General features: G+C 42.9%; 3 protein-coding genes across 13 annotated transcripts in view; all 3 read left to right on the top strand.

The window, feature by feature from the left end:
• Positions 1 to 314: 314 nt before the first annotated feature.
• LOC135512699 (calreticulin-like) lies at positions 315 to 4,841 on the top strand. The gene is made up of 9 exons (XM_064934986.1): positions 315 to 524; positions 1,278 to 1,379; positions 1,672 to 1,875; positions 2,107 to 2,201; positions 2,303 to 2,512; positions 3,066 to 3,179; positions 3,419 to 3,562; positions 3,642 to 3,734; positions 3,880 to 4,841. Exons 1-9 carry the CDS (start codon positions 338 to 340, stop codon positions 4,075 to 4,077), a joined length of 1,347 nt encoding a protein of 448 aa, XP_064791058.1. The 5' UTR covers positions 315 to 337; the 3' UTR covers positions 4,078 to 4,841.
• An 89-nt stretch (positions 4,842 to 4,930) lies between these two features.
• LOC135512698 (UV excision repair protein RAD23 homolog B-like) lies at positions 4,931 to 17,699 on the top strand. Of its 2 annotated transcripts, none has more exons than XM_064934984.1 (10): positions 4,931 to 5,673; positions 7,205 to 7,286; positions 7,386 to 7,489; positions 7,748 to 8,139; positions 8,230 to 8,276; positions 8,380 to 8,507; positions 8,820 to 9,021; positions 14,508 to 14,725; positions 14,937 to 15,083; positions 15,212 to 17,699. In XM_064934984.1, exons 1-10 carry the CDS (start codon positions 5,605 to 5,607, stop codon positions 15,323 to 15,325), a joined length of 1,503 nt encoding a protein of 500 aa, XP_064791056.1. In that variant the 5' UTR covers positions 4,931 to 5,604; the 3' UTR covers positions 15,326 to 17,699. The 2 variants fall into 2 exon arrangements, with proteins under 2 accessions (XP_064791056.1, XP_064791057.1); XM_064934985.1 differs by having other exon boundaries at positions 7,410 to 7,489.
• Positions 17,700 to 17,860: 161 nt separating this feature from the next.
• Positions 17,861 to 24,423, top strand: part of LOC135512700 (epidermal growth factor receptor substrate 15-like 1) — a 36,291-nt gene continuing 29,728 nt past the window's right edge. For 8 of the 10 annotated variants that reach the window (XR_010451448.1, XM_064934988.1, XM_064934991.1 and 5 more), the window contains exons 1-12: positions 17,861 to 17,922; positions 19,022 to 19,063; positions 19,247 to 19,336; positions 19,873 to 19,920; positions 20,041 to 20,136; positions 20,353 to 20,418; positions 20,604 to 20,789; positions 20,941 to 21,186; positions 21,301 to 21,458; positions 21,540 to 21,717; positions 22,271 to 22,333; positions 23,342 to 23,430. Coding sequence is in view for 9 of the 10 variants with exons in the window: in XM_064934988.1 (XP_064791060.1) it covers positions 17,896 to 17,922; positions 19,022 to 19,063; positions 19,247 to 19,336; positions 19,873 to 19,920; positions 20,041 to 20,136; positions 20,353 to 20,418; positions 20,604 to 20,789; positions 20,941 to 21,186; positions 21,301 to 21,458; positions 21,540 to 21,717; positions 22,271 to 22,333; positions 23,342 to 23,430 (1,289 nt within the window). In the remaining variant the exon portion in view is untranslated. The remainder of the gene's footprint in view (positions 17,923 to 19,021; positions 19,064 to 19,246; positions 19,337 to 19,872; positions 19,921 to 20,040; positions 20,137 to 20,352; positions 20,419 to 20,603; positions 20,790 to 20,940; positions 21,187 to 21,300; positions 21,459 to 21,539; positions 21,718 to 22,270; positions 22,334 to 23,341; positions 23,431 to 24,423) is intronic. The other 2 variants (XM_064934990.1, XM_064934996.1) reach the window with 1 other exon arrangement.

Raw genomic sequence — 24,423 nt, forward strand, 5'->3', positions numbered from 1 at the left:
TGTTCATCCAAAATCTTACAAATTTCCACAACATAAAACAATATTTTCTGTCCACAACCATTGCTCCTCGCAAATTCAGAGATATTATTTAAAATATGGCCCGCTCTTCGATGTGGAGGAGTTTTAGAATTTGCCTCTAACCGCTGGTCCAGGGTCAGCGGTTAGTTAAAGCTTTGGGATTGGGCAATCTGATGCCAGACCTGTGGTGAGGGACTACTTCGGCCTCGAGCCGATGTGTAATCCGAGCACTTCCGAAAGATAAATCGTGGTCTCATTTCATTGGACAAGATCTCGTCCAATGAGCCACGGCCATCTGTGCAGGAATAGGGAGTTAGAAATGATCATATTACCTGTTTCCTTCAGCGTTTATAACCGACTTTCAGTGAAAAGCAGCACACACAGTTTACCTGTACAGCGGGACGGTGAAAGCATGAGGGTCGCAGTGGCAATATTAGCAGTTTTTGCATCGGTAGCTGTCACCATTGACGCTACTGTATACTTCAAGGAACAATTTCAGGATGGAGGTAAATGTGCCTTTTGTTTTTCTGATCATTCCTAAAATGTTTCTATATGATAGATAATGGTTTGGGGATCAAGGGCCCATACGCACCACTTTTCTAGGTCAATTTTTAATCAACCATTTATGTTCTTTATACCTGGAATAGTCAATATCCAGACTGGACTCCATTATGTCATTTCTATTGTTGAAACAACTTTTCTGTAATGTGGAACATGAGCTCTACACCCTGTTCGCCATGTCCATTTTAAATGAGTGCATCTTTAAAGTGAATGGATATCATAAAATATCATTATGGTCAGCTTTTTTTACACTGATCACTGTGTAGAAAACACCTTTTTTTATTTAGAAAAATACATTTTGTAATAGTATCAAAGGGAAATAAATTGCCCCCCCCCCACCTCAAAATATAGAATTCAGCAGTGCACTGATCATAAGAAGTTCTTTCACTTGGCTTCTTTGACAGCCTGCAGTATTTATTGAATCATGTGATCTTTATTTAACTAGGCAAGTCAGTTAAACTATTCTTATTTACAATGACGGCCTACGCTGGCCAAACCCTCCCCTAACCCGGACGATGCTGGGCCAATTGTGCGCCACCCTATGGGACTCCTGATCACGGCCAGTTGTGTTACAGCCCGGGAATGAACCAGGACCTGTAGTGACTCCTCTAGCACTGAGATGCAGTGCCTTAGGCTGCTGTGCCACTCAAGATACTTCCCTAGATCCGGACTAATGAGATTGTAAATGTTGTTTTCAGATGCATGGAAGAGTCGGTGGCTTGTATCAGAGCACAAGTCAGACTATGGCGAGTGGAAACTGACTGCTGGGAAGTTTTATGGTGACGCTGAGGCCGATAAAGGTGAGCTGAATGGGAATATATTGTAGTTTGATCACGGCAAGATGTTTCATTATGGATATTTTGCCAGATCCTTCACTAAGTCTGAGTTTGCATATGCCAAATGGTTGCAAATGGCTCCTTAGATTGTGGATTGTTCGAAATGCAAATATATAAAATGTATTCTCTGGTCTCCAACCCTAATCAAAATGTAATCCACATGACACAGTACAGTATCACTATGCATCACTCGCCTCCTATACCTGGGTTCAATTAAACCTACTGATGCTAATGTGTCTTCTTACCTGTCTTACAGGTCTCCAGACCAGCCAGGATGCCCGTTTCTATGCTCTCTCCAGCCGCTTTGAACCCTTCAGCAACGAGGGAAAGTCCCTGGTGGTCCAGTTCACTGTCAAACACGAGCAGAAGATTGACTGTGGGGGCGGATATGTCAAAATCTTCCCAGCAGACCTAGACCAGGCAGCTATGCACGGGGACTCGCAGTATTACATCATGTTTGGTGAGTTTGTGCAGAGCACCACTAAGTTTTTCTGACTGAGGCATGACTTTTAGTCAGAGATGAATCCCTCTGTTATTTTCGTGACCCTCGGTCATTTACATTTTTGTCATTTAGCAGAGACATTCATTCAGTGAGACATTTTTTTAGAAATGCCTGGATTTTACCGGTAGATTCTGTATTTTATTGACCTAACAATTAATAGGTTAAATTCTTTAACCATCCATCCCACAGGGCCTGACATCTGTGGCTACAGCACGAAGAAGGTTCATGTCATCTTCAACTACAAAGGCAAGAACCACCTCATCAAGAAAGAAATCAAATGCAAGGTATGCCATTTTAAAATTCCTCAGCATTGCATTCCTTTACTGCATATTACCTGCCAGGTCTGACCTTTAACCTCTGCTGTTCTGCCCTTTTGTCTTTTCAGGATGACGAGCTGACACATCTGTACACTTTGATCCTGAACCCGGACCAGACATACGAGGTGAAGATCAACAATGAGAAGGTGGAGTCGGGCACTCTGGAGGATGACTGGGACATTTTGCCCCCAAAGACTGTCAAGGACCCCGAGGCCAAGAAGCCAGAGGACTGGGACGACAGGGCCAAAATCGACGACCCTACTGACACCAAGCCAGAGGTGAGCCTCTTTGAATGAAGAGATTTGATCGAACATAAGCCACCATGGATATAAGTCCTATCAGAATCAGGTTTGAGAAATGTTATGCAAAGTCTACAGTAACATATACTGCTACTGGGAATGACAAAGCAATGAAGAGGTGGGTACTTTTTTTTTCATTGTTTTTTTTTCATTGGTGTCCAGGCAGTACTGTTTCGCTATTCAGCCCAGTGCATTTAGTCAGAAAACACACTTCCACCAATCCACTTTGTCAAATGAACAGATGATCCCAAAGTTCCCCCAAGACTAGTTACTCTTACATAAAGGCCACAAAATGGAATCAGTACAGTCTATAACGAGTTGCTAGGTATCACATTTGCTTTTGCCACAGTATGGACCCATTGTGTTTAACAAATGGTCTTTCTTCCTGCATTTAACAGTAAATGGACTAAGGCCAATGAGCACAAGCTTTATTTGGTCCTGGTTTAGTTTCAGGAGTGATCTCTTTTGTCAAAGCACATTGTTTAGTTCTGTCACTGACCAAGTTGTAACTAATATTGAACTTTCTCACTAGGACTGGGAGAAGCCTGAGAACATCCCTGACCCTGATGCTAAGATCCCTGAGGACTGGGATGTGGACATGGATGGCGAGTGGGAGCCTCCTATGATCCCCAACCCAGAGTACCAGGTACAGACTGAGTTTGTACCAGTTGCTGATAACACTTAAATATAACTTTCATGAATAAGTTATAAATGCTTATAAAACTTTTGTTAGTACATTCTAGAATACGCATGTATGCATAGCATATACTTATAAATAGTTTAATTCTTATTAATAAGTTATCAGTGTTTTCCTTCCATGATTCAAATCTGCATTATACAGCTAGTGCACCACAGGTAGTCTTATAACTGGCTTTATCTTTCCAGGGAGAGTGGAAGGCAAAGCAGATTGACAACCCTGACTACAAAGGTGCCTGGGTGCACCCTGAGATCGATAACCCTGAGTACACAGCCGATGCCGCCATCTACAAGTTTGACAACATTGGAGTGTTGGGTCTGGACCTGTGGCAGGTATGTTAGACCTCAGACAGTGAATGTTGTTGTTGAAGGGTAATTATGAGCTTTATGTTAAAGTTGCCTCTTTTTATAGGTGAAGTCTGGCACCATCTTTGACAACTTCCTGATTGGTGATGATATAAAAGAGGCTGAGGAGTTTGGAAACGAGACATGGGGAGCTACAAAGGTAGGATTTTGTTATTATCGTACTAAGTTATGAAAAACAGAAACTTATTATGAGTTCAGTTTGATATTAATTTTCAAATGTAAGACAAAAATATACAAGTCCCACATCACTCTCTCTCAATGACCCATTTTCCTTTGCAAAACAGGCACCAGAAAAGAAAATGAAGGATGCACAGGAGGAGGAGGAGAGGAAAGCAAGAGAGGAGGAGGAGAAGAGCAAGAAGGACACTGCTGATGATGAGGGGGATGAAGATGAGGATGATGAGCCAGAGGATGACGACGATGACAGCCCAACGGAAGAGGAGGAAGGAGAAGATCCCAGGAAGGACAAGGACGAGTTGTAAATGAAACCGGATAGAGGACGTGTCTGTCCTGCCCGATCTCCTCGCCGATGGAGTGACTGCTGTGCATCATCACATTGAGTAATACCCTATGGACTTGGCACTCCTGTGAAAACCTATTTTACAGGTGGGAAAGGGGCAGGCAATGTTTGCCTTTTTTTAAGAGGTTAACTTTTTTTTGGAAAGAGTTTAGGGTTGAAGAACTGGGTTGAAGTTTTTAGTTTCCGTCAGTTTAATTTAAGATATTTTCCCCTTTGTTCAGAATGTGGTCTATCATGTCCATGTGTCCTACAGTTGCTCTAGGTGCTGCTGCCACCGGCTCCCTTGCTTTTATCATCAGCTACCATCAGTTCATCCCTTCAGTGTCAAAGAAAATGATTATTTCCCCATATTTGTCATCAATCTTACCAGATGTTGTCTATGTTGGGAAACAAATCAGGGGCATATCAGTTGTCGTTTCTCTATACTTTTTCTCTAAATGATTTATTTTTATACAGTTGTATGCAGTACTGTATTATACATTATTATCATTAACTTCTGTTTAATTTATTCCCACAATCATCCTCTATGTCCAACCATTCCCATGCTCTGTGTTGTACATGTTGCCCCACAGGCCTTGCTTTAGTTGTATGGCAGCTGCAGAGATGACTGTATGAGACTTAAGGATCTAAACTGTGACTCTTTTTTTCTTTTCTCAAAACATGCGACTGTCCCCATGGCACACTGTCTTTTGAGTTTCAGTAAATAAATGAAGCTTTTTCTTTCAATAGTACTGTTAAGAATTTCTAGTAAAGTTAGCCCCAAGATTTTGTGATATGGGTTGGTCTTAGCATTTCTAAAATGGGGTTGAAGACCTACCGTAGACACGCTGTCAAACAATATCAAAGTGGAAATGTGTCTTGTGATGCTGATCTGAACATTTACCCTGAAGACTGAAATACTACTAAGGCAAATAGAGTTGACACAGTAGAAAAACCTTTACATGAGTAGAGACACTCTTGACCCTGCTTGGGTGTGTTTTCCCATCCTGAGGACACACCGAAGGCGATGGGCCTTTTCGCCTAAACTGTATTCTGGGACAATCCATACAAGGATACTTAAATGCAAGCAATTTTGCCATTACTCAACATATATAACTCTTTCCATTCTTAGTTTACAATTCCTTGACTGATACTTTTATGAATGACTATTTCTCAGTCATGGTTTAAATGCTCTTTTAAATCCCCCAAAATAATTTACTAAGTCATTTTGTTTTAAGAGGTGGGACTAGACGGCATTTGATATTGGGTAAACCATCACATGCACGTGCCATCGATGCATTTAGATCCACGAGGTACAGTCGAGCCCGGAGCAGTATGTCTTGTCTCAGGCCGCAAGTAGATGGCGTCTGACTACACTACAACACAACCAATACAGCGAGATAGCTGAGTCACAGAACTAGGTAGGCTACTGTGGAAAAAGCAACAGTACAGAAACGGGTGTGAACACGGTTATAGAAGCACCTGGCAATTATCGGGAATCGTCTTGAAGATGTTGTCCATAACGTTGAAGACTCTTCAGCAGCAAACGTTTAAAATCGAAATAGATCCAGAACTAACCGTGAGTACTGAGTAGTGGAAGTTAGTGACTCTGGTAAATACGCTTGAGGCCGGGGGAGAGGGGCTTGGAGCAACCAGGGCCTTGGCCAATGCGATCTAAATCAGGAGAGGGGGGGTGCTATTTAATATCATGTTTTCCTTGTTCATGTCACATTGTAACTGTTGGGTGTTGGTGTCAAATCGCGAATTTCGTTGCGTTTGAGAGATTACCTGGCTGTATCCTCATGAATGACGATGCAAGATTTCACGAGCCTGGTCTAGGTACCACGGAGGCGCACTCGTGTACCCCTTTTTCTGGACTGTAGGAATTGGGTGGAGGGGGGCGTTCTGTACATTTGTTATGACAAATGTGTGTATCTGTTTATACACTTTAGGCCGACATCGAATTTGTGTTTTGTATAAAAGAGGCTGTTAAATTACCCCCCTCTAGCAGTAAATGAAAATGAGTAGACTAATAATAATATTAGAATAATAATGATAGTAATAATGAATAAAAATATGCATTTGATATCATCTACATTACAACTATTCATGTTCTCTATAGAAATAACGCCATACCCTATTAGTGGGCTATCGATTATTACAATGTATATATATTTTTAAAGATAATTACACCATATTATGACTGATTGCTGTTTTCAATACTTTTCTAGTGTCAACACATAGTCTGCTTTGCATATTAATCTGCTCTATATACCTGGCTAAATTTACAGGTGATGTTTCCCCTTTAGAAGGCAACTACCAGAATACCTCCCATAGCAGTAACCTCTAGGGTTCTACCTTAAGAGTTGCGTTCTTCTATAGTACTGCTGTCTACGAGAATTATTTCCCTGTCAACTCACCTGGTTAAAAGGTGTAGCTACAGACACCTGATTAGCAAGACCCTGATTTGTTTAATCGCGTGTGTTAGCAGTAGCACAGGTCTTGAACAAAAGCCTGCATACCCCGAGGGTCCACGGGACCAGAATTGAGCAACGCTGCATTAGTGTAACCTTTAGATGTAAATAGTAGTACTGAAAGTGCCCACTAAAGGCCTTAAGTATGACTGTGCACAAGCTATGGTATCTGTTTTATAAACTCTTTCTCTGGGCCTAAAGTGCTGATTGACTGGTTACATTACTGGCAACAACACTGTGGTTAGCAACTCCACAGCTCCGTTTTAAAACTGGAACGTTTATTACTGTATCATTAACTTGTGTAGTGAGTGTCAACTTTAAAAATACATTAATGGCGTATCACAATCAGGAATGTAGATCGATTGAAATGCATCTGTCTATAAGTGTATCTGTATACTTCCTCGAACGAACTCACAACAAGGTGAAGTAATGACTGAATGTGAATGACAATTTTTCACTCCAAATCCCATAATCCTCAAGGATTCTGCTTTATGACTGAGATGAGACATATCATGTGTCACCATGTTATGTTCCGGAGAGATGATCAGAATGTCCTGCCCATAGAGATACAACTAAATGGGCTCTATCTCTAGTCCTGTTTAACAGCTTGTCATTATGTCATTATGTTATTGGCAGGTAAAAGCCCTGAAGGAGAAGATTGAGGTTGAGAAAGGGAAGGTTGGCTATCCAGCCGCAGGGCAAAAGCTCATCTATGCAGGTAAGCGAGGCATCTTATCTCTAACTGCATTGTTGGAGTAATCTTGACTATCAATCCAACACATCTGGAATGTTGTAGCCTATATATTTATTTTAACAGGTTCTTCTTGTTGGGTTATTATAGGCAAAATCTTGAATGATGACATACCTTTAAAAGACTACAAAATTGATGAGAAAAACTTTGTGGTTGTCATGGTTACAAAGGTAAGATTTCAACACTGTTTTAATGAATTGGTTGGTAACCATTCATTCATATGTGAGGATAATATGGAAATGATTCCTTTATAGTAAAACTTGAATAAAGGACAAACAGGACAGCCATTAATGTGATAATAATACTGTCTTTACAGCGTTAATGATAGTAGAAGCAGGAGTTTATCATTTGTATTATCTAAAGATGAGATAGTTGTTTGTCGTCACTGTGGTCATCTCTGGGCAGTCCTTTCTGTTGTCTCCCTACAGCCCAAACCTCCAGCTCCTCCACAGATTTCTCCTCAGGCAACCCCAGCCCCAGCCTCTAGCCCTGCTCCCGCCCCTGCGCCTCCTGTTGTTTCTGGGCTGTCCCTGTCAGACATTACCTGTTCTACTTCTCCTGCCCCCATGGAGATCTCAACCCTCTCCCCTACACCCACACCCGCCCCTGCCTCAAACCCCACAAAATCAGTGGAGCCCTCCACACCCCCATCCCCTGCACCAGCCCCTGCTTCTATTCCCCCTGAAGCTCTGGGGGCCAATGCAGCCCCAGCTCCTGCCGCAGCAGCATGCCCCGTCCCTGTCTCACCCTCAGAGGACAAGCCTCACGGGGAGCACCCCGAACTGCCCCTCGCCACTACGCCAGCCCTCTCCTCCTCTAGGTATTGACATATGATAACATATTTTGGATGGCTACCATATTTTTTGTTAATAACTGTGTCTGTTTTAATCAATGTTTTTTCTCTCAACAGTCTTGTTGATGACTTAAGTCTCTTGGAAGAAGCAGCATCGATACTGGGTAACGAAGAGTCTAGTCTAATCTTTCACATCACAATATCATGCTTCGTCTTCCCGTTGATTTATGACCCTGTATTCTAATCCCCTCTCTCGCTGCGAGCCAGTGACAGGACAAGCGTATGAGAATCTGGTGTCTGAAATCATGTCTATGGGGTATGAAAGGGAGCCGGTTATTGCAGCGCTGCGAGCCAGTTACAACAACCCAGACAGAGCCGTGGAGTACCTGCTAATGGTGAATTTCTATCCTATCAGTGATTTAATGGTAAATTAGTGTATTATTACCTGTAAGCAGTGGAGACAATTCCAACGTTACATTTGAAAACTCAGTGCCAGACTCTACTGACAATCTGAAAGCAGTATGCACACATAATACAAAAGGATTTTCAGTCCCATAGCTGTACACAGTTCACGGTATGTTTATCCATCTCTGTGCCTTGCAATGAGAAGCTCTTTGATCACTTGCAAAAGAGCAATATAAATGCACTTCATTAGTATTACTTCATTTTCCTGAGGGATCATAAATTCTTCTCTCCACATCCTCCAGGGGATTCCGTCCGAGGCTGATCTTCAGCCAGTGGAAGCGCTCCAACACAGAGTTCTGGCCAACCTCAATCCCACTGCCCCAGTTCCTGCCTCAGCCTCTGCCCCAGCCTCTGCTCCAGCCTCTGCTCCAGCCTCTGCTCCAGCCTCTGCTCCAGCTTCTGATCCAGCCACAGATATAGCCCAGCCCCCACCAGCAGCCACCAGTGAGACCCCCCCCCCCCCACACACACACACACTCTTCTGTTGCTCTTTTACCAGGCCTATGTCGCTCTCATACCAACCAATCATTTCTCTGGACACACACTGCCAGGCCCGTGTCCTGGCTGTTCTGCCGCCTTAGGCGATACAAAAGAGGTGATGCCCTCCTTTCCCCGCAAAAGTAGAATAGTGTAGCTTACGGTGTCGGCCCGCAATGCAATTTTCTGAAAGCCCATCCATGTCGTACCGTTTGTAAAACAGGCAGTTGCATTTACTTTATTTAGCCTAGTCCTGATTCCTGATCAAGGCTTAATAAAAACCCATCATTTTGTCTATTTAAGATCAGCATATTATCTACCCAAGTTTATCAGGAGTTATTTTGCACTTTACACAGAGGGAAACGCAGAAGTCTTTTCTTCGCTATGATCAGCTCGTCAAACAATTGACAAATAGGCCTACAATTGAAATTACTGATTCGTTACAATTTAGCCCACAGAGTGAAACTCTCGGACAGCAGTCGTGAATAGCTTCATTTTATTCCATATTGTCCATTTTATTTTGACCTGATCTGTTTTTAGGATGTGGTGTTTGTTAACCTTTTACTGCAGGGGGGTAAATCAGGGTCATACACAGTGTTTCTCGGTAGTCGTAAACAAATCGACTTTGAAACAAAAGTATTCACCTCACACACATGGTTATGGGCTTAAAAAAAGAAGACACCTGTACCATGTCAGATATAGAGTTGAAATGTATTACATTTTGAGTTTGCATCCCAATATTAGACTTTATATACATCACAGAAGACTGAAATATAGCAAAACCTTTGTCGTAAAAAACAGTAATTATTTATTAATTATAAAATTGTGAAAAATGTGAATAATATTCCACCCATGAGACCAAAGAGGGCACTTTTGGTCATTGAATGCAGGAAAGGGCTACCATGCAAAGTAATGTTCAAATCCACCCCAAAATGTTTTTTGATAGGGCACATTTAGACTATTTGATTGGAGATGTGCATGATGTAAAAAAAAAAGGTCTGTCCCATAACATTTTCATGAACATGGTCTCCAGTTTGTAGGCTACAAGTAAGCATTTCACTGTTAGTCTAGTCTAGCGACTCCTGTGTTGGGCCGGGTGCAGTGCCCGCTGACACGGTCGCCAGGTGTACAGTTTTTCCTCCGACACATTGGTGCGGCTGGCTTCCGGGTTAAGTGGACATTGTGTCAAGAAGCAGTGCGGCTTGGTTGGGTTCTGTTTAGGAGGACACACAGCTTTCGACCTTTGCCTCTCCTGAGTCCGTACGGGAGTTGCAGCGATGAGACAGGACTGTAACTACCAATTGGATACCACAAAATTGGGGAGAAAAAGGGGTAGATTTAAAAAAAAAAGTTTACTAATTTATTACAAATTAAAAGTTGAAATGGCTTGAGTCAATAAGTATTTATCGCCTTTGTTATGGCAAACTTAAATAAGCTTAGGAGTAAAAATTTGTTTAACAAGTCACAAAATAAGTTGGATGGACTCACTCTGTGTGCAATAATAGTGTTTAACATGATTTTTGATTGACTACTTCATCTTTGTAGCCCACACATTATCTATAAGGTCTCTCAATCAAATTTCAAACACAGATTCAACCACAAAGACCGGGGAGTTTTTCCAATGCCTTGCAAGGAAGGGCACCTATAGGTAGATGGGTAAAAAAAGCAGACATTGAATATCCCTTTGAGTATGGTGAAGTTATTAATTACACTTTGGAGGGTGTATCAATACACCCAGTCACTACACAGTTACAGGTGTCCTCCCTTACTCAGTTGCCGGAGAGGAAGGAAACCACTCAGGGATTTCACCACGAGGCCAATGGTGACTTTAAAACAGTTACAGAATTTAATGGCTGTGATAGGAGAAAACTGAGGATGGATCGAAAACATTGTAGTTACTCCACAATCTAACCTAATTGACAGAGTAAAAAGAAGGAAGATTGTACAGTACATAAATATGACAAAACATGCAAAATATTACAAAACAAGGCACTAAAGTAATACTGCAAGAAATGTGGCTAAAGCAATTAACATTTTGTCCTGAATACATGTTTTGTTTGAGGCAAATCCAATACAACACATTACTGAGTATCCACTCCATATTTTAGAGCATAGTGGTGGCTGCATCATGTTATGGGTATGCTTGTAATCGTTAAGGACTCGGGAGTTTTTCAGGATAAAAAATAAATGGAATCGAGCTAAGCACATGTAAAATCCTAGAGGAAAACCTGGTTCGATCCGCTTTCCACCATACACTGGGAGTTGAATGCATCTTTAAGCAGCATAATAACCTAAAACACAAGGCCAAATCTACATTGGAGTTGCTTACCGATAACAAAGTGAATGTTCCTGAGTTGCCGAGTTTTGACTTAAATCAACTTTTTGTATTTTATTTATTTATTTATTTCACCTTTATTTCACCAGGTAGGCTAGTTGAGAACAAGTTCTCATTTGCAACTGCGACCTGGCCAAGATAAAGCATAGCAGTGTGAACAGACAACACAGAGTTACACATGGAGTAAACAATTAACAAGTCAATAACACAGTAGAAAAAAAAGAGTCTATATACATTGTGTGCAAAAGGCATGAAGAGGTAGGCGAATAATTACAATTTTGCAGATTAACACTGGAGTGATAAATGATCAGATGGTCATGTACAGGTAGAGATATTGGTGTGCAAAAGAGCAGAAAAGTAAATAAATAAAAACAGTATGAGGATGAGGTAGGTAAAATTGGGTGGGCTATTTACCGATAGACTATGTACAGCTGCAGCGAACGGTTAGCTGCTCAGATAGCAGATGTTTGAAATTGGTGAGGGAGATTTTTGCAATTCGTTCCAGTCACAGGCAGCAGAGAACTGGAACGAAAGGCGGCCAAATGAGGTGTTGGCTTTAGGGATGATCAGTGAGATACACCTGCTGGAGCGCGTGCTATGGGTGGGTGTTGCCATCGTGACCAGTGAACTGAGATAAGGCGGAGCTTTACCTAGCATGGACTTGTAGATGACCTGGAGCTAGTGGGTCTGGCGACGAATATGTAGCGAGGGCCAGCCGACTAGAGCATACAGGTCGCAGTGGTGGGTGGTATAAGGTGTTTTAGTAACAAAACGGATGGCACTGTGATAAACTGCATCCAGTTTGCTGAGTAGAGTGTTGGAAGCTATTTTGTAGATGACATCGCCGAAGTCGAGGATCGGTAGGATAGTCAGTTTTACTAGGGTAAGTTTGGCGGCGTGAGTGAAGGAGGCTTTGTTGCGGAATAGAAAGCCGACTCTAGATTTGATTTTCAATTGGAGATGTTTGATATGAGTCTGGAAGGAGAGTTTACAGTCTAGCCAGACACCTAGGTACTTATAGATGTCCACATATTCTAGGTTGGAACCATCCAGGGTGGTGATGCTAGTCGGGCGTGCGGGTGCAGGCAGCGAACGGTTGAAAAGCATGCATTTGGTTTTACTAGCGTTTAAGAGCAGTTGGAGGCCACGGAAGGAGTGTTGTATGGCATTGAAGCTCATTTGGAGGTTAGATAGCACAGTGTCCAAGGACGGGCCGGAAGTATACAGAATGGTGTCGTCTGCGTAGAGGTGGATCAGGGAATCGCCCGCAGCAAGAGCAACATCATTGATATATACAGAGAAAAGAGTCAGCCCGAGAATTGAACCCTGTGGCACCCCCATAGAGACTGCCAGAGGACCGGACAGCATGCCCTCCGATTTGATACACTGAACTCTGTCTGCAAAGTAGTTGGTGAACCAGGCAAGGCAGTCATCAGAAAAACCGAGGCTACTGAGTCTGCCGATAAGAATATGGTGATTGACAGAGTCGAAAGCCTTGGCAAGGTCGATAAAGACGGCTGTGCACAATACTGTCTTTTATCGATGGCGGTTATGATATCGTTTAGTACCTTAAGCATGGCTGAGGTGCACCCGTGACCGGCTCGGAAACCAGATTGCACAGCGGAGAAGGTACAGTGGGATTCGAGATGGTCAGTGACCTGTTTGTTGACTTGGCTTTCGAAGACCTTAGATAGGCGGGGCAGGATGGATATAGGTCTGTAACAGTTTGGGTCCAGGGTGTCTCCCCCTTTGAAGAGGGGGATGACTGCGGCAGCTTTCCAATCCTTGGGGATCTCAGACGAATATGAAAGAGAGGTTGAACAGGCTGGTAATAGGGGTTGCGACAATGGCGACGGATAGTTTCCGAAATAGAGGGTCCAGATTGTCAGGCCCAGCTGATTTGTACAGCTCCAGGTCTAGCAGCTCTTTCAGAACATCTGCTATCTGGATTTGGGTAAAGGAGAACCTGGAGAGGCTTGGGCGAGTAGCTGCGGGGGGGGGGCTGTTGGCCGAGGTTGGAGTAGCCAGGAGGTAGGCATGGCCAGCCGTTGAGAAATGCTTGTTGAAGTTTTCGATAATCATGGATTTATCGGTGGTGACCGTGTTACCTAGCCTCAGTGCAGTGGGCAGCTGGGAGGAGGTGCTCTTGTTCTCCATGGACTTCACAGTGACCCAGAACTTTTTGGAGTTAGAGCTACAGGATGCAAATTTCTGCCTGAAGAAGCTGGCCTTTGCTTTCCTGACTGACTGCGTGTATTGGGTCCTGACTTCCCTGTACAGTTGCATATCGCGGGGACTATTCGATGCTATTGCAGTCCGCCACAGGATGATTTTGTGCTGGGCGAGGGCAGTCAGGTCTGAAGTGAACCAAGGGCTATATCTGTTGTTAGTTCTGCATTTTTTTGAACGGAGCATGCTTATCTAAAATGGTGAGGAAGTTACTTTTAAAGAATGACCAGGCATCCTCAACTGACGGGATGAGGTCAATATCCTTCCAGGATACCCAGGCCAGGTCGATTAGAAAGGCCTGCTCACAGAAGTGTTTCTATGGCAAGACCTGAAAAGGGTTGTCTAGCAATGATCAACAACCAATTTGACAGAGCTTGAAGAATTTTGAAAATAATAATGGGCAAATGTTTCACAATCTAGGTGTGGAAAGCGCTTAGAGACTTACCTAGAAAAACTCACAGTTGTAACCGCTGCCAAAGGTAATTCTACAACGTATTGACTCAGAGGTGTGAATACTTATGCAAAGTTAGATATTTCTCTATTTCATTTTCAATGCATTTGCATAAATGTCTAAAAATATGTTTTTACTTTGTCATTATGGGGTATTATGCATAGATGGGTAAAACAAAAAGTACTCCATTTTGAATTCAGGCTGTAACACAATTTTGGGGGAAATAAGTCAAGGGGTATGAATACTTTCTGAAGACACCATATATACGTTTTCATTGTTTTTAGGCAGAATTATGTATTGTGTTATGTGCTGTTGGAGGTGTGTCTTGGTCAGTTTAGTTTGGAAAATGCAGCACTCGTCAATCTACCGCCCTAGGCTGCTCATTACTCTGTTTCATAGAAGTTTTTGAACTTTGTGCCCATTCTTGTTTTGGAACAGGCGCAGTGTCTTCAACCCAGCAGCCCCCCTCGTCTGGTGGGCTAACTGGTGGGCTTACTGGTGGGCTTACTGGTGGAGGTACTGGGGGTGGGAACCCTCTGGAGTTCCTGAGGAACCAGCCACAATTCCATCAGATGAGACAGATCATCCAGCAGAACCCAACTCTTCTTCCTGCCCTGCTCCAGCAGCTGGGCAGAGATAACCCCCAGTTGCTGCAGGTTAGTGGCGAGACCGAACATCCCAGTGTCTGCATGCTGTCTCTCTCCATCCACGTAGCCCTGCTTATCAGCTTGGCTTTCCAGACACAAGCTGGACTGATGGAAGGCTGGGGATATTCTTTGGTTTAGATTCTGTTTTGTTTTAGCCTACTAAAAAGGAAATCTTATTTCTATTCGTAAGGGTTAGTAGGGAGATGTTCTTTCTTTGCAGCAAATTACCCAGCACCAGGAGAGGTTTGTGCAGATGCTGAATGAGCCTCAAGGAGGAGAGATGGTAGAGGAGGGAGCTGAGGCCCAGGGGGCGCCACAGACTAACTACATCCAGGTCACCCCACAAGAGAAGGAGGCCATCGAGAGGGTAGGAGTATTTATGGTTACTAATTATGATTTAACTCATTAAATATTACGTTATCTATTGGTATGCTCCCTGTGTGTTATCGGTTATGTGTTTCTGAGCTGACTGTTGCCAATGTGTTTTCGTTATAGTTGAAAGCCTTGGGATTTCCAGAGGGACTTGTCATTCAAGCATATTTTGCATGTGAGAAGAACGAGAATCTAGCTGCCAATTTTCTGCTCCAACAAACATTTGATGACGAGTGAACGTGCCTGCCTTGGCATGAAGGGGAAGAATGGAGGGCTAGAGAATGAGTAATAGTGCTCCAGAATGTGCTTTTGAAGGAAGGAGTGGAAAAAGTTACCCAAAGTGACTGGTCTTCCCGGATGCTTTTCATTGGACAAAGACGTGATGTGTTGTTACTGTCAGCTAGGCCTTCTCCATTCTGAGTGTTAGATATCCATGGGCTCTCTCTCTCTCTCTCTCACTGCTGCTATACCTGCTCCTTGTGCCATGTCCATCTATAGAGTTACAGTGGGCAGCTTGCCCTCACCATATGTTGCTTTTCAACCCCTCGCAAATAAAACCCCAAGCATACATTAGCTGGTTGATTCATATTTGTTATGTAAACCTCATCTTCTGGGAAAATATACTTCATTGTCCTGTGATAAAATGACAAAACCAGCAAAATGGCCACGGAACTCAAATGTGTTGTTTGTTTTCTAGGCCGAGGCTGCGAATCCGACATTTCTCGACCCTCCGTTCTGACAGCTAAAGGTCCCGAAGCTTCTGCGCATGTGTGTGATTCTCTACTCTACTCACAGTCTCTGCTCTTCTAATACAGAACCTCCCCTTCACCTTTCTCACTGTCCATCGTGAATGATAATTCTTTCATTTTTACCGGTGAAATGCCCATGCAGAATCTGCATACCAACCTTGTGATCTCAATCAGTTTCATGGGGATATGCATTTAGATCTTCTTATACTGTGTTATTTAGAAATAGCCTACAGTGTTGTTTAGAATTATGTACAGTGATTGAATTTTAGAGCAGACGGTACTTAGTTTCAATCAAAGCAAATATTATGCCTAGTAGAGCACACTTGTGTTTTGGCCACATGAGAGAAAAATCCGACCCTTCACACAATCATCTTAAAATCTCATACGGAATTAGGTGTTTTTTTGTTGTCTTACAGTAACGTTATACTATGCTATTATATTTGGTCCTGTTATGTTGAACACTATCATTATGTGATGTTGCAGACATTGATTCAGCTTTGATCTAACTTTAGTAATAAAGCCCCGTTCACCAGAGCAGAGAGTAGCCTGTTCTCTATGAGTAGAACAGAGACTGTACGTAAAGTAGAGAATTCCGCAACATATGCAGAAGCTTCGGGAACTTTAGCTGTTGGGAAGAGGGGTCCAGAATCCGCATCCACTCCGTTGTTTTATTATTTGTCTCCACAACGCTTCTTATTTCTCTCAGCTGATCATTACTGTCCAACCTTTCCAATATGTTTGTCTTCATCAGACAAAGGGAACTGGGATATTTTGCCAATGAAGTGTCCTATTAATGTTGGAGAGTTGCTTTGTCACTTTATTGCTTTGTCACTTTATTTGACTGTTACAAAGGGAACACTTCTTTGTAGAAGAGAAGGATGTTCTGTGATTGATTTGTCATCGTATTAAAATATTATAACACTGTAAAATGAGACATGGTAGATGGTAGGGAATATTGGATTTGGTTCCAGATGTGCCCCAGTGTAGTTTCACTGTAAGGTACCAAATTATTTTACAAAAGGAAGTTTTAGCCACATAGTTGTTGTTTTTTCCGATATCATTGCTCAACAGTTGAAGGCTAGTTGAAGCTGAAAGTCAATTGAGCCATGTCCTTAATATTATTTTAGAATCACTTTAAGCATATAACAAGATTCTGCTCTCTCTGGACACTTTTTTTGTGTGTGTTTTGATTGCCCCTGATCCTTAATGTATTATATCAAAAGAAATCATGATGCAAGTTTTTTAACCATGTAATTGCTCTTTCAAGCCTCGTGGTTTGTCTCATTTTGTTGAAGAGTAATTGTTTGTTTGTGCAAAGTCATGTACAGCTTTCAAAGGTCTATCGTTAGTCGATATGTATTTTTGTTTTTTGCATAGATGAGTGCTATACGATTTATGTTGCCTATCAAAAGTAAACCCCCATCTCATAAAAGATGCTCGAGTGAAGGTACGTTCTGGAAGTCCTATAAGCCAAAAGAAAACAAGTAAACATCCCACAAAACTGGCCTTGGCTTTTCATTTTTCTCTTGTGTGTAGATGAGAAAGATTGACCCAGCAGAGTTTCTGACTGTACATGGAGTTTATTTCTGCTTTTGCAAAAGGAAGCACTTTAAATGTGAAGACTGTTGCTCTGAGATATGTAGGGTTGGTTAATTGCATGAGTGTATAACAGAGGCTCTAGCTGAGCTATGGCATGCTGTGGAGCCACAGGAGCGATGATTTCAGCATCTAAGTTTTAGTTTTGTTTTGTTTTCTTTGAAACTACAATAAAGCAAAAGGGTTTTAGACTTAAATGCACCACTTGAAGGTTTATTTAAGGTTATTATTTCAGCGTTATGTCAAATAAATAGCTTTTTACAGAGCTTTAAAATTGTGTCATTGATTACAAAAGGCCTTGTATCTGGAAACAATATGACAATTTCCACACATTGAATGAGACTGTCATGTCAATTCACGTCGTTCATCAGGGCCTTGCATGTCGCAAGCGTGTCCACTAGGTGGTGGTGTTGTCTACGAGCTGGAGGGTGTACTGTGTGCGTTCCCGCAGCAACAGGGAAGATGGCTGCACTCGCATCTCTCACCCAGGTAATGTAACAGGAATTAAGTAAATATGCGGAGGACATTCAGTCAAGCTGTTGTGCATGCCGATGAATGAGCTGCAGTTTTTAGTGGTGTGCTTTTAATCTAATTTGAAAGGAAGAAGGGGGTGTTTAGCTAGCTTGCTACTAGTATTAGCTGGATGGGACAAGGCCTTATCAGTAACGATAAGCTTGCAGATAGTACCGTAGACTAGCCAGCTGGCTAGTGGGCTAGCTATCGCTAGCTTGCTTGCAAAATGAACAAGCTAGCTAGCTAATGATCGTTAGATGAAATATAATTATAGGAATTTTTAATTAACATTTCAATTTTGACACAAGACAAAGGCGCAAGAGTTATGCAACCAGGAAAGACCAACGTATTGTAACGGTAGTGCTAAACAAAACTAGCTAGCTAAACGGTCTAACTACTAGGGCATCAGTGTAATAACACAGTCACACGAACAGTTCATGTAATACCATTGTAGCTATATAAGAATGTACTAAAGGCGATAGGTGTGTAACGTTAGTGAGCAGTGAAACCAGATGGCTAGGGTATAACGTGGTTATGTGATGATGGATGATGACTGATCAGGTTGTGTACTTACGGTGCTGGCTACATTAGCTGTTTTTTTGCTTCAGTAAGATGCCGCAATGTATTGTCCTAACTTGTAGATAGTTTTTAAGAACACAAGCTATGTGTTGTTTCAGCCAATTTTGGGAATCACAATCTCAAGAGTTTGCATCAGGAGTCACAGAGGACTAATTTTGGTTCAATCACATTAGCTACATGATGCTTCTAGTTTTTCATCTAATGACAAAGATAGGCTTTTTGCCAACTTACAAGTTACATTATGCTTTAAAGAGCTCTTCAAAAGGTACACAAAAGATTTAAAGCCTATTAGATGACATTAATATTTGATGACATGGGAGAGGAAATCCCTCTTTGGCTTTTGGTTGTGATAAACCCTTAAGTGGATTTTTAAAGGGGAAGTCCAGATGTCAGTAATAGGTTTTGTGGGGTGTGTCACGCTATTTGACTCAAGACAATGGTTACCAGCAGCTATTTGAAATGATATGACTAATCTGAAAAACCTTTTCCCAATCAGCTGTCAAGTGGGAACCCTGTGTACGAGAACTTTTATAGACAGGTAAAACACATGTTATAGTTTGGTTATTACATAGGCTAGTCATATCAACATAGATTGAGGAGAATTGAACTTCTTTATTGTTCAATGGCTGCATTAGACAACACTAAACACATTCAACAGTACAGTGGAGGTATAGATAGAAACATGTTAACAAGTTTGATTTGCTGTGTGGTTTTTGCAAAGGTGGACCCAGGAAACACGGGGAGAGTAGGGCCCACGGAAGCTGCGTTGTTCCTGAAGAAATCGGGTCTTCCTGATGTCACGTTGGGAAAGGTGGGTTACTGTGTGGTGCTGCTGGCCACTGAAAGCTTTGGGCAGCGCCAAGGGAACAGTCCCTGACACTTTAGACTGATAAACTGCTCTGAAAGCAGCCGACAGTGACCAGCAGGAAATCATGTTTATTAGAGTTGTCTATGTCATCGAGGAGTAATACGACCATCGACATACATGCGCGCATGCTTCATTCAGTACCCCCAGAGGAATATTACTGGAATAGATGTCCACATCTTACGTCATTCACCTGGTCTGATCAGATCAACGTCTTTTATATATCGGACGCTTTGGGGAGTGCAGTTGTTTCAGCTCCGTTTGTATCCAGATGTTGTATTGTTACCTTTTGTTTTTGTCATTCTAGCTCTGCTTTGATCCACATTTATGCAGCCCGTCTCAGCTGTATTGACTGGGAATTTGATGCAGTTTGCTTGTTATTTCCTTTGTACACTTTCCCTAATGATTATTGCACATTGAGGCTTTACCTGATGTTTTCTAAGTTAGGCCTAATCCTCTTGTTTGTGTTTGTCTCCCCTCAGATCTGGGATTTGGCAGACCCAGATGGGAAAGGGTTCTTGGACAAACGGGTAGAAAATGAATCATTTCCTCTATGTTTTGCGACGCCTTTGATACTGGGACCCTTGAGGGGAATTGAGCTCCTATTTGTACACCCATAAACAATGCCGTCGTCCCGTCTTCTCTTATAGGGGTTCTATGTAGCTCTGCGGTTGGTGGCCTGTGCACAGAGCGGACAAGACGTCAGCCTCTCGAGTTTGAACCTGACTATCCCTCCCCCCAAATTTGTGAGTAGAATCCTCACTACAAGCAGGTTTCATGATAGTTTTATGATGAGGGGATTTATGCTTGGAACACAAGCATTTAGCTACACCCTCAATAACATCTGCTGAACATGTGTATGCGACCAATAGCATTTGATTGGATTTGATTGATATGTTTGGTTAGGAGATTGTGAAGTAAGTGTTAAAGTTGAAGGTTGTTTTTTGGTTGTTGGGTTACAGAAGGACACTAGCAGCCCATCTCTCAGCACATCATCCGTCTCTAGTGAACCACACTGGGCTGTGAGGGTGAGTCATGTAGAAATCACCCTGGACCATGTGTTTGTTTGATGAGAGCATACTAAAATGAGTTTTTGTATATTAGAAAAATTGCATTTTATTGTGCAAAAACACAGAACAGAATTCAGAGAATCATGAGTTTACCTTTGCTTGTCAATGGCTTATTGTTATTTGTGGTTCATTTCCTATTCCAGCCTGAAGAAAAGGGTAAATTCGACGGCATATTTGAAAGCCTTGCACCAGTCAGTGGACTCCTCTCTGGTGACAAAGTAAAACCAGTTCTAACCAACTCAAAACTACCTCTGGACGTGTTAGGAAAGGTTTGGGATCTCAGTGACATTGATAAAGATGGACATCTGGATCGAGATGAATTTGCGGTGGTAAGGTTTACTCCAGTAAATTGTGGAATGAATAGATCTGAATAAACAAATGTTTCACGGCTCATATTTGCCTGTGTATGAGATCGTAACGTCTCTTATCACCAGTAATAAGTGTAACTTCCATCCTCATCTTTTGCCTTCTGTTCTCCAGGCCATGCACCTGGTCTACCGGGCCTTGGAGAAGGAGCCGGTCCCCTCTGTTCTCCCCTCCTCTCTCATCCCTCCAAACAAGAGAAAGAAGTCATTGGTGGGATCCCTTCCTGGCATGGTGCCCATGTTGCCTGCCAGCCCCCCACCCCCCAAGGACAGCCTGCGCTCCACCCCTTCCCACGGTAGCATGAACTCCCTCAACAGCGCCGGCAGTCTCTCCCCCAAACATTCTCTCAAATCTGCACAGGTAAACACACACATACGTTGAGCAAGCTATCTTGATTGGCGACAAAGCAATCTCTTAACTTGTTAGTGTGTAATGTGTTTTAACATATGTCCTTTCCCTCCCCGGGAACGTCAGCACTCGGTGAACTGGGTAGTCCCGGTGACAGACAGAGGGCGCTATGATGACATCTTCCTGAAGACAGACTTGGATGTAGATGGCTTTGTCAGCGGCATGGAAGTCAAGGACATCTTCATGCACTCAGGGCTGCCCCAGAATCTACTGGCACACATATGGTAGGAGAGACGGACTGATGCCACCTGATTCCCCGACTGAAGTTGACTGTATTTCTCATGTTGTTGTTATTGTGTGTCCAGGGCCCTGGCAGACACCAGGCAGGTGGGGAAGCTGACGCGGGAGCAGTTTGCTCTGGCCATGCACTTCATCCAGCAGAAAGTCAGCAAAGGCGTGGACCCTCCTCAGGCCCTGACCCCTGACATGATCCCCCCTTCAGAGAGGGGCACTCCCGTGCCAGTGTGTACCACTCCCTCCCATGTACGCATGCACGCACCACACACATGTACAAGAACACACACACACACACAGAGCTTTTATGTGAATTTTCAAGACTTTTTGGTGAGTAAACATTTAGTTCCATTCCAAATCCTATTTTCCCTTAACCTAATCAAAAAAACTATCCCCTGACACTAACCTTAACCCTAAACCTAACCATTAAGCCTAACCTAACAATCGAACAAATAAAGAACACAGATTACTATTGTTTTTATACCTTGTCAGAACATTTTGGTCCTGATAATGTAAGAAAACACACACACATACACACACACACTTTCTATTTTCGTGCGCAGACACACTTTAAGTGCTTGCATTTCCACTTTGTGACGGCGGTTATCAGGTTTACCTGTTCAATTGTTGGGAGCAAATATAGAGTACAACTTCCTTTCTGTTCATACACTTTGAGACAAATGACAGTTTAGGGAGATCTAATCGTGTGTTAATGTCTGGGATTGACACTCAGTGTGTCTCATGGCTAGGAATCATTTTTGTGTTCAGTAGTAGCTCTTCATCCCCTTGTCTCTATCCACAGAGTATGTCTGGGTACATGACTCCCGTGGGCTCTGAGGTGGCCGCTCTGTCTGAGATGAGGCGGGTGAGTCCCATATTTAGCTTGTTGAAAATGCGTCGGAATCTCCAATGGTCCTGATTACAGGTGCTTGGTTTGAAAGATGGAAGGGACAACACAGGTGTAGGATCTTCATTTGATCATCACCCTGTTGCAGGAGGACATTTAAAATGTAGTGAAAAGGCTTCTGAACTCTGTGATTTCCACTTTGGAATCTCGGACTTGATTTTGCCTTACGAGAAATGTATCGACCCCTACAAAAAAGTCCAATAATTATGATCCACATAATAATTCGCAATTCCTTTTGCTGCAGGATGATTATCCTGCTGTAGCACACCGGCTCAAATTAAGATCCTACATCTGAGACACTCTGATAACAAAGTTTTGTGCTGTGGAGAGAGCATCTTCTTGATGGACAATGACTATTAATTGATTGATTTGGTATGAAAGTATATTTATGTGGTTTGTATGTGGTTTGCAACCTGGAGCTCTGTGAAGTGATGTGCTTTGTGTGTTTTGGAGGCCCCTAAACCTCGTTGATTGCTGCTGTCCTGCTCTAGACCTGGTGCTTAGACCCCACCAAGAGCTTACCGCACACTGTTTTCTTCTTTACCCAAACCTAAACGCTGCTGAATGCTGCTTTCTGGGTTATATCTCTGTATCAGCAAATAATGTTCAAGTTCTGGGTAGGTAACTGGCGAAAAACCCGACAAATGCTTTCGATGGCTCGCTAGACAGAATCTCAAAGAGATGCAAAGCATTTGTGTGAACTCAGTGACTGTGAACGGTGGTGTGACTTGACCTCCTGAGTTTTCTGACTGTGGCGGCGGTGAACTCCCCTCAGGCCTTTTTCACCCTCGCCCTGTCACCTGTCCCTCTGTGGTGCTTCCTTCCCCGTTGTCTCCGTCTCTTTACCATGGTTTGGTCTGGATGGTTTGGTGTCGTGGCAACTCTGGCTCTCTCTCAGGTCAGCTGAAGAAAGGGGCTCACTTTCTTTCTCTTCTTCTCTTTCTCTTTCTGTCTGTCCATCCACAGGACAGCTCCAGTTCTGTGGGGTCAGGGTCAGAGTTCACTGGAATCAAGGAGCTGGACGACATCAGTCAAGAGATCGCTCAGCTGCAGAGGTGATTCACAACACTAATTGTCTTTCAAAGTGATCACAAGATAGTTTTGGTTTAACTTATTCACTGTTGTTTGTGCTACTGACAAAGATGTAGCAAATCCAGAATCTTAAAACACACAATATCACAGAGAGTCTTAAAGGATGTGGTTTTCCAGATGTCTAGTCATTTTTCTTTGTCAAATTTTTCTAGCTTATATCACCCTGTATGAGTTCCACCTTTCATTTCCTTGTTCGTCAATCATCACTCAACAACTTGATTAAGTCAGTGCAGTTTTAGCAATAGTTTAACCAAAATGGAATAAACAGAGCAACTATACTATAAATAAATCGACTATCTACTAAAAAGATTAAAGTAAGCATTCCATTTGAAACAGTCACAGTATATATATTAGGTTCGTCATGATGCCAGTCATTTTACTAACGATACGATAGCAGGCCAAGTACTGTATCACGGTAGTATTGCGGTACCACGCCAGTGTCCTAGCGTCCGGTTCACCCCCGACCCCGTTTTCCAAACATTATGTGCATGTTCTATACAAAAAACCTGCCATGGATATTCACACTTCATAAAGGCCTGACTGTGATTTGGCTGGAGGACTGGGAGGAAGGGATATACATGCATAATGATCTGCATGTCATTGTGGCAGTAAGGGAAAAACACTGCATGAAACCTTTACTCTTCAGCTAACACGCATACACACCCTCCCTCCCTCCCTCCCTCCCTCCCTCCCTCCCTCCCTCCCTCCCCCTCCCTCCCTCCCTCCCTCCCTCCCTCCCTCCCTCCCTCCCTCCCCCTCCCTCCCTCCCTCCCTCCCTCCCTCACATACTCTGTTTCCTTCACACACTCTCTGTCTCCCTCACACACACTCTGTCTCCCTCATACACTCTCTCCTTCTCTTACACACTCTCCCTCTCTCCCTCACACATTCTCTCCCTCACACTCTCTCCCTCCCTCACACACTCTCCCTCCCTCACACACTCTCTGTTTCCTTCA

This window comes from Oncorhynchus masou, chromosome 24 (assembly GCF_036934945.1).
Source record: "Oncorhynchus masou masou isolate Uvic2021 chromosome 24, UVic_Omas_1.1, whole genome shotgun sequence".
Classification (NCBI taxonomy): Eukaryota; Metazoa; Chordata; class Actinopteri; order Salmoniformes; family Salmonidae; genus Oncorhynchus; species Oncorhynchus masou.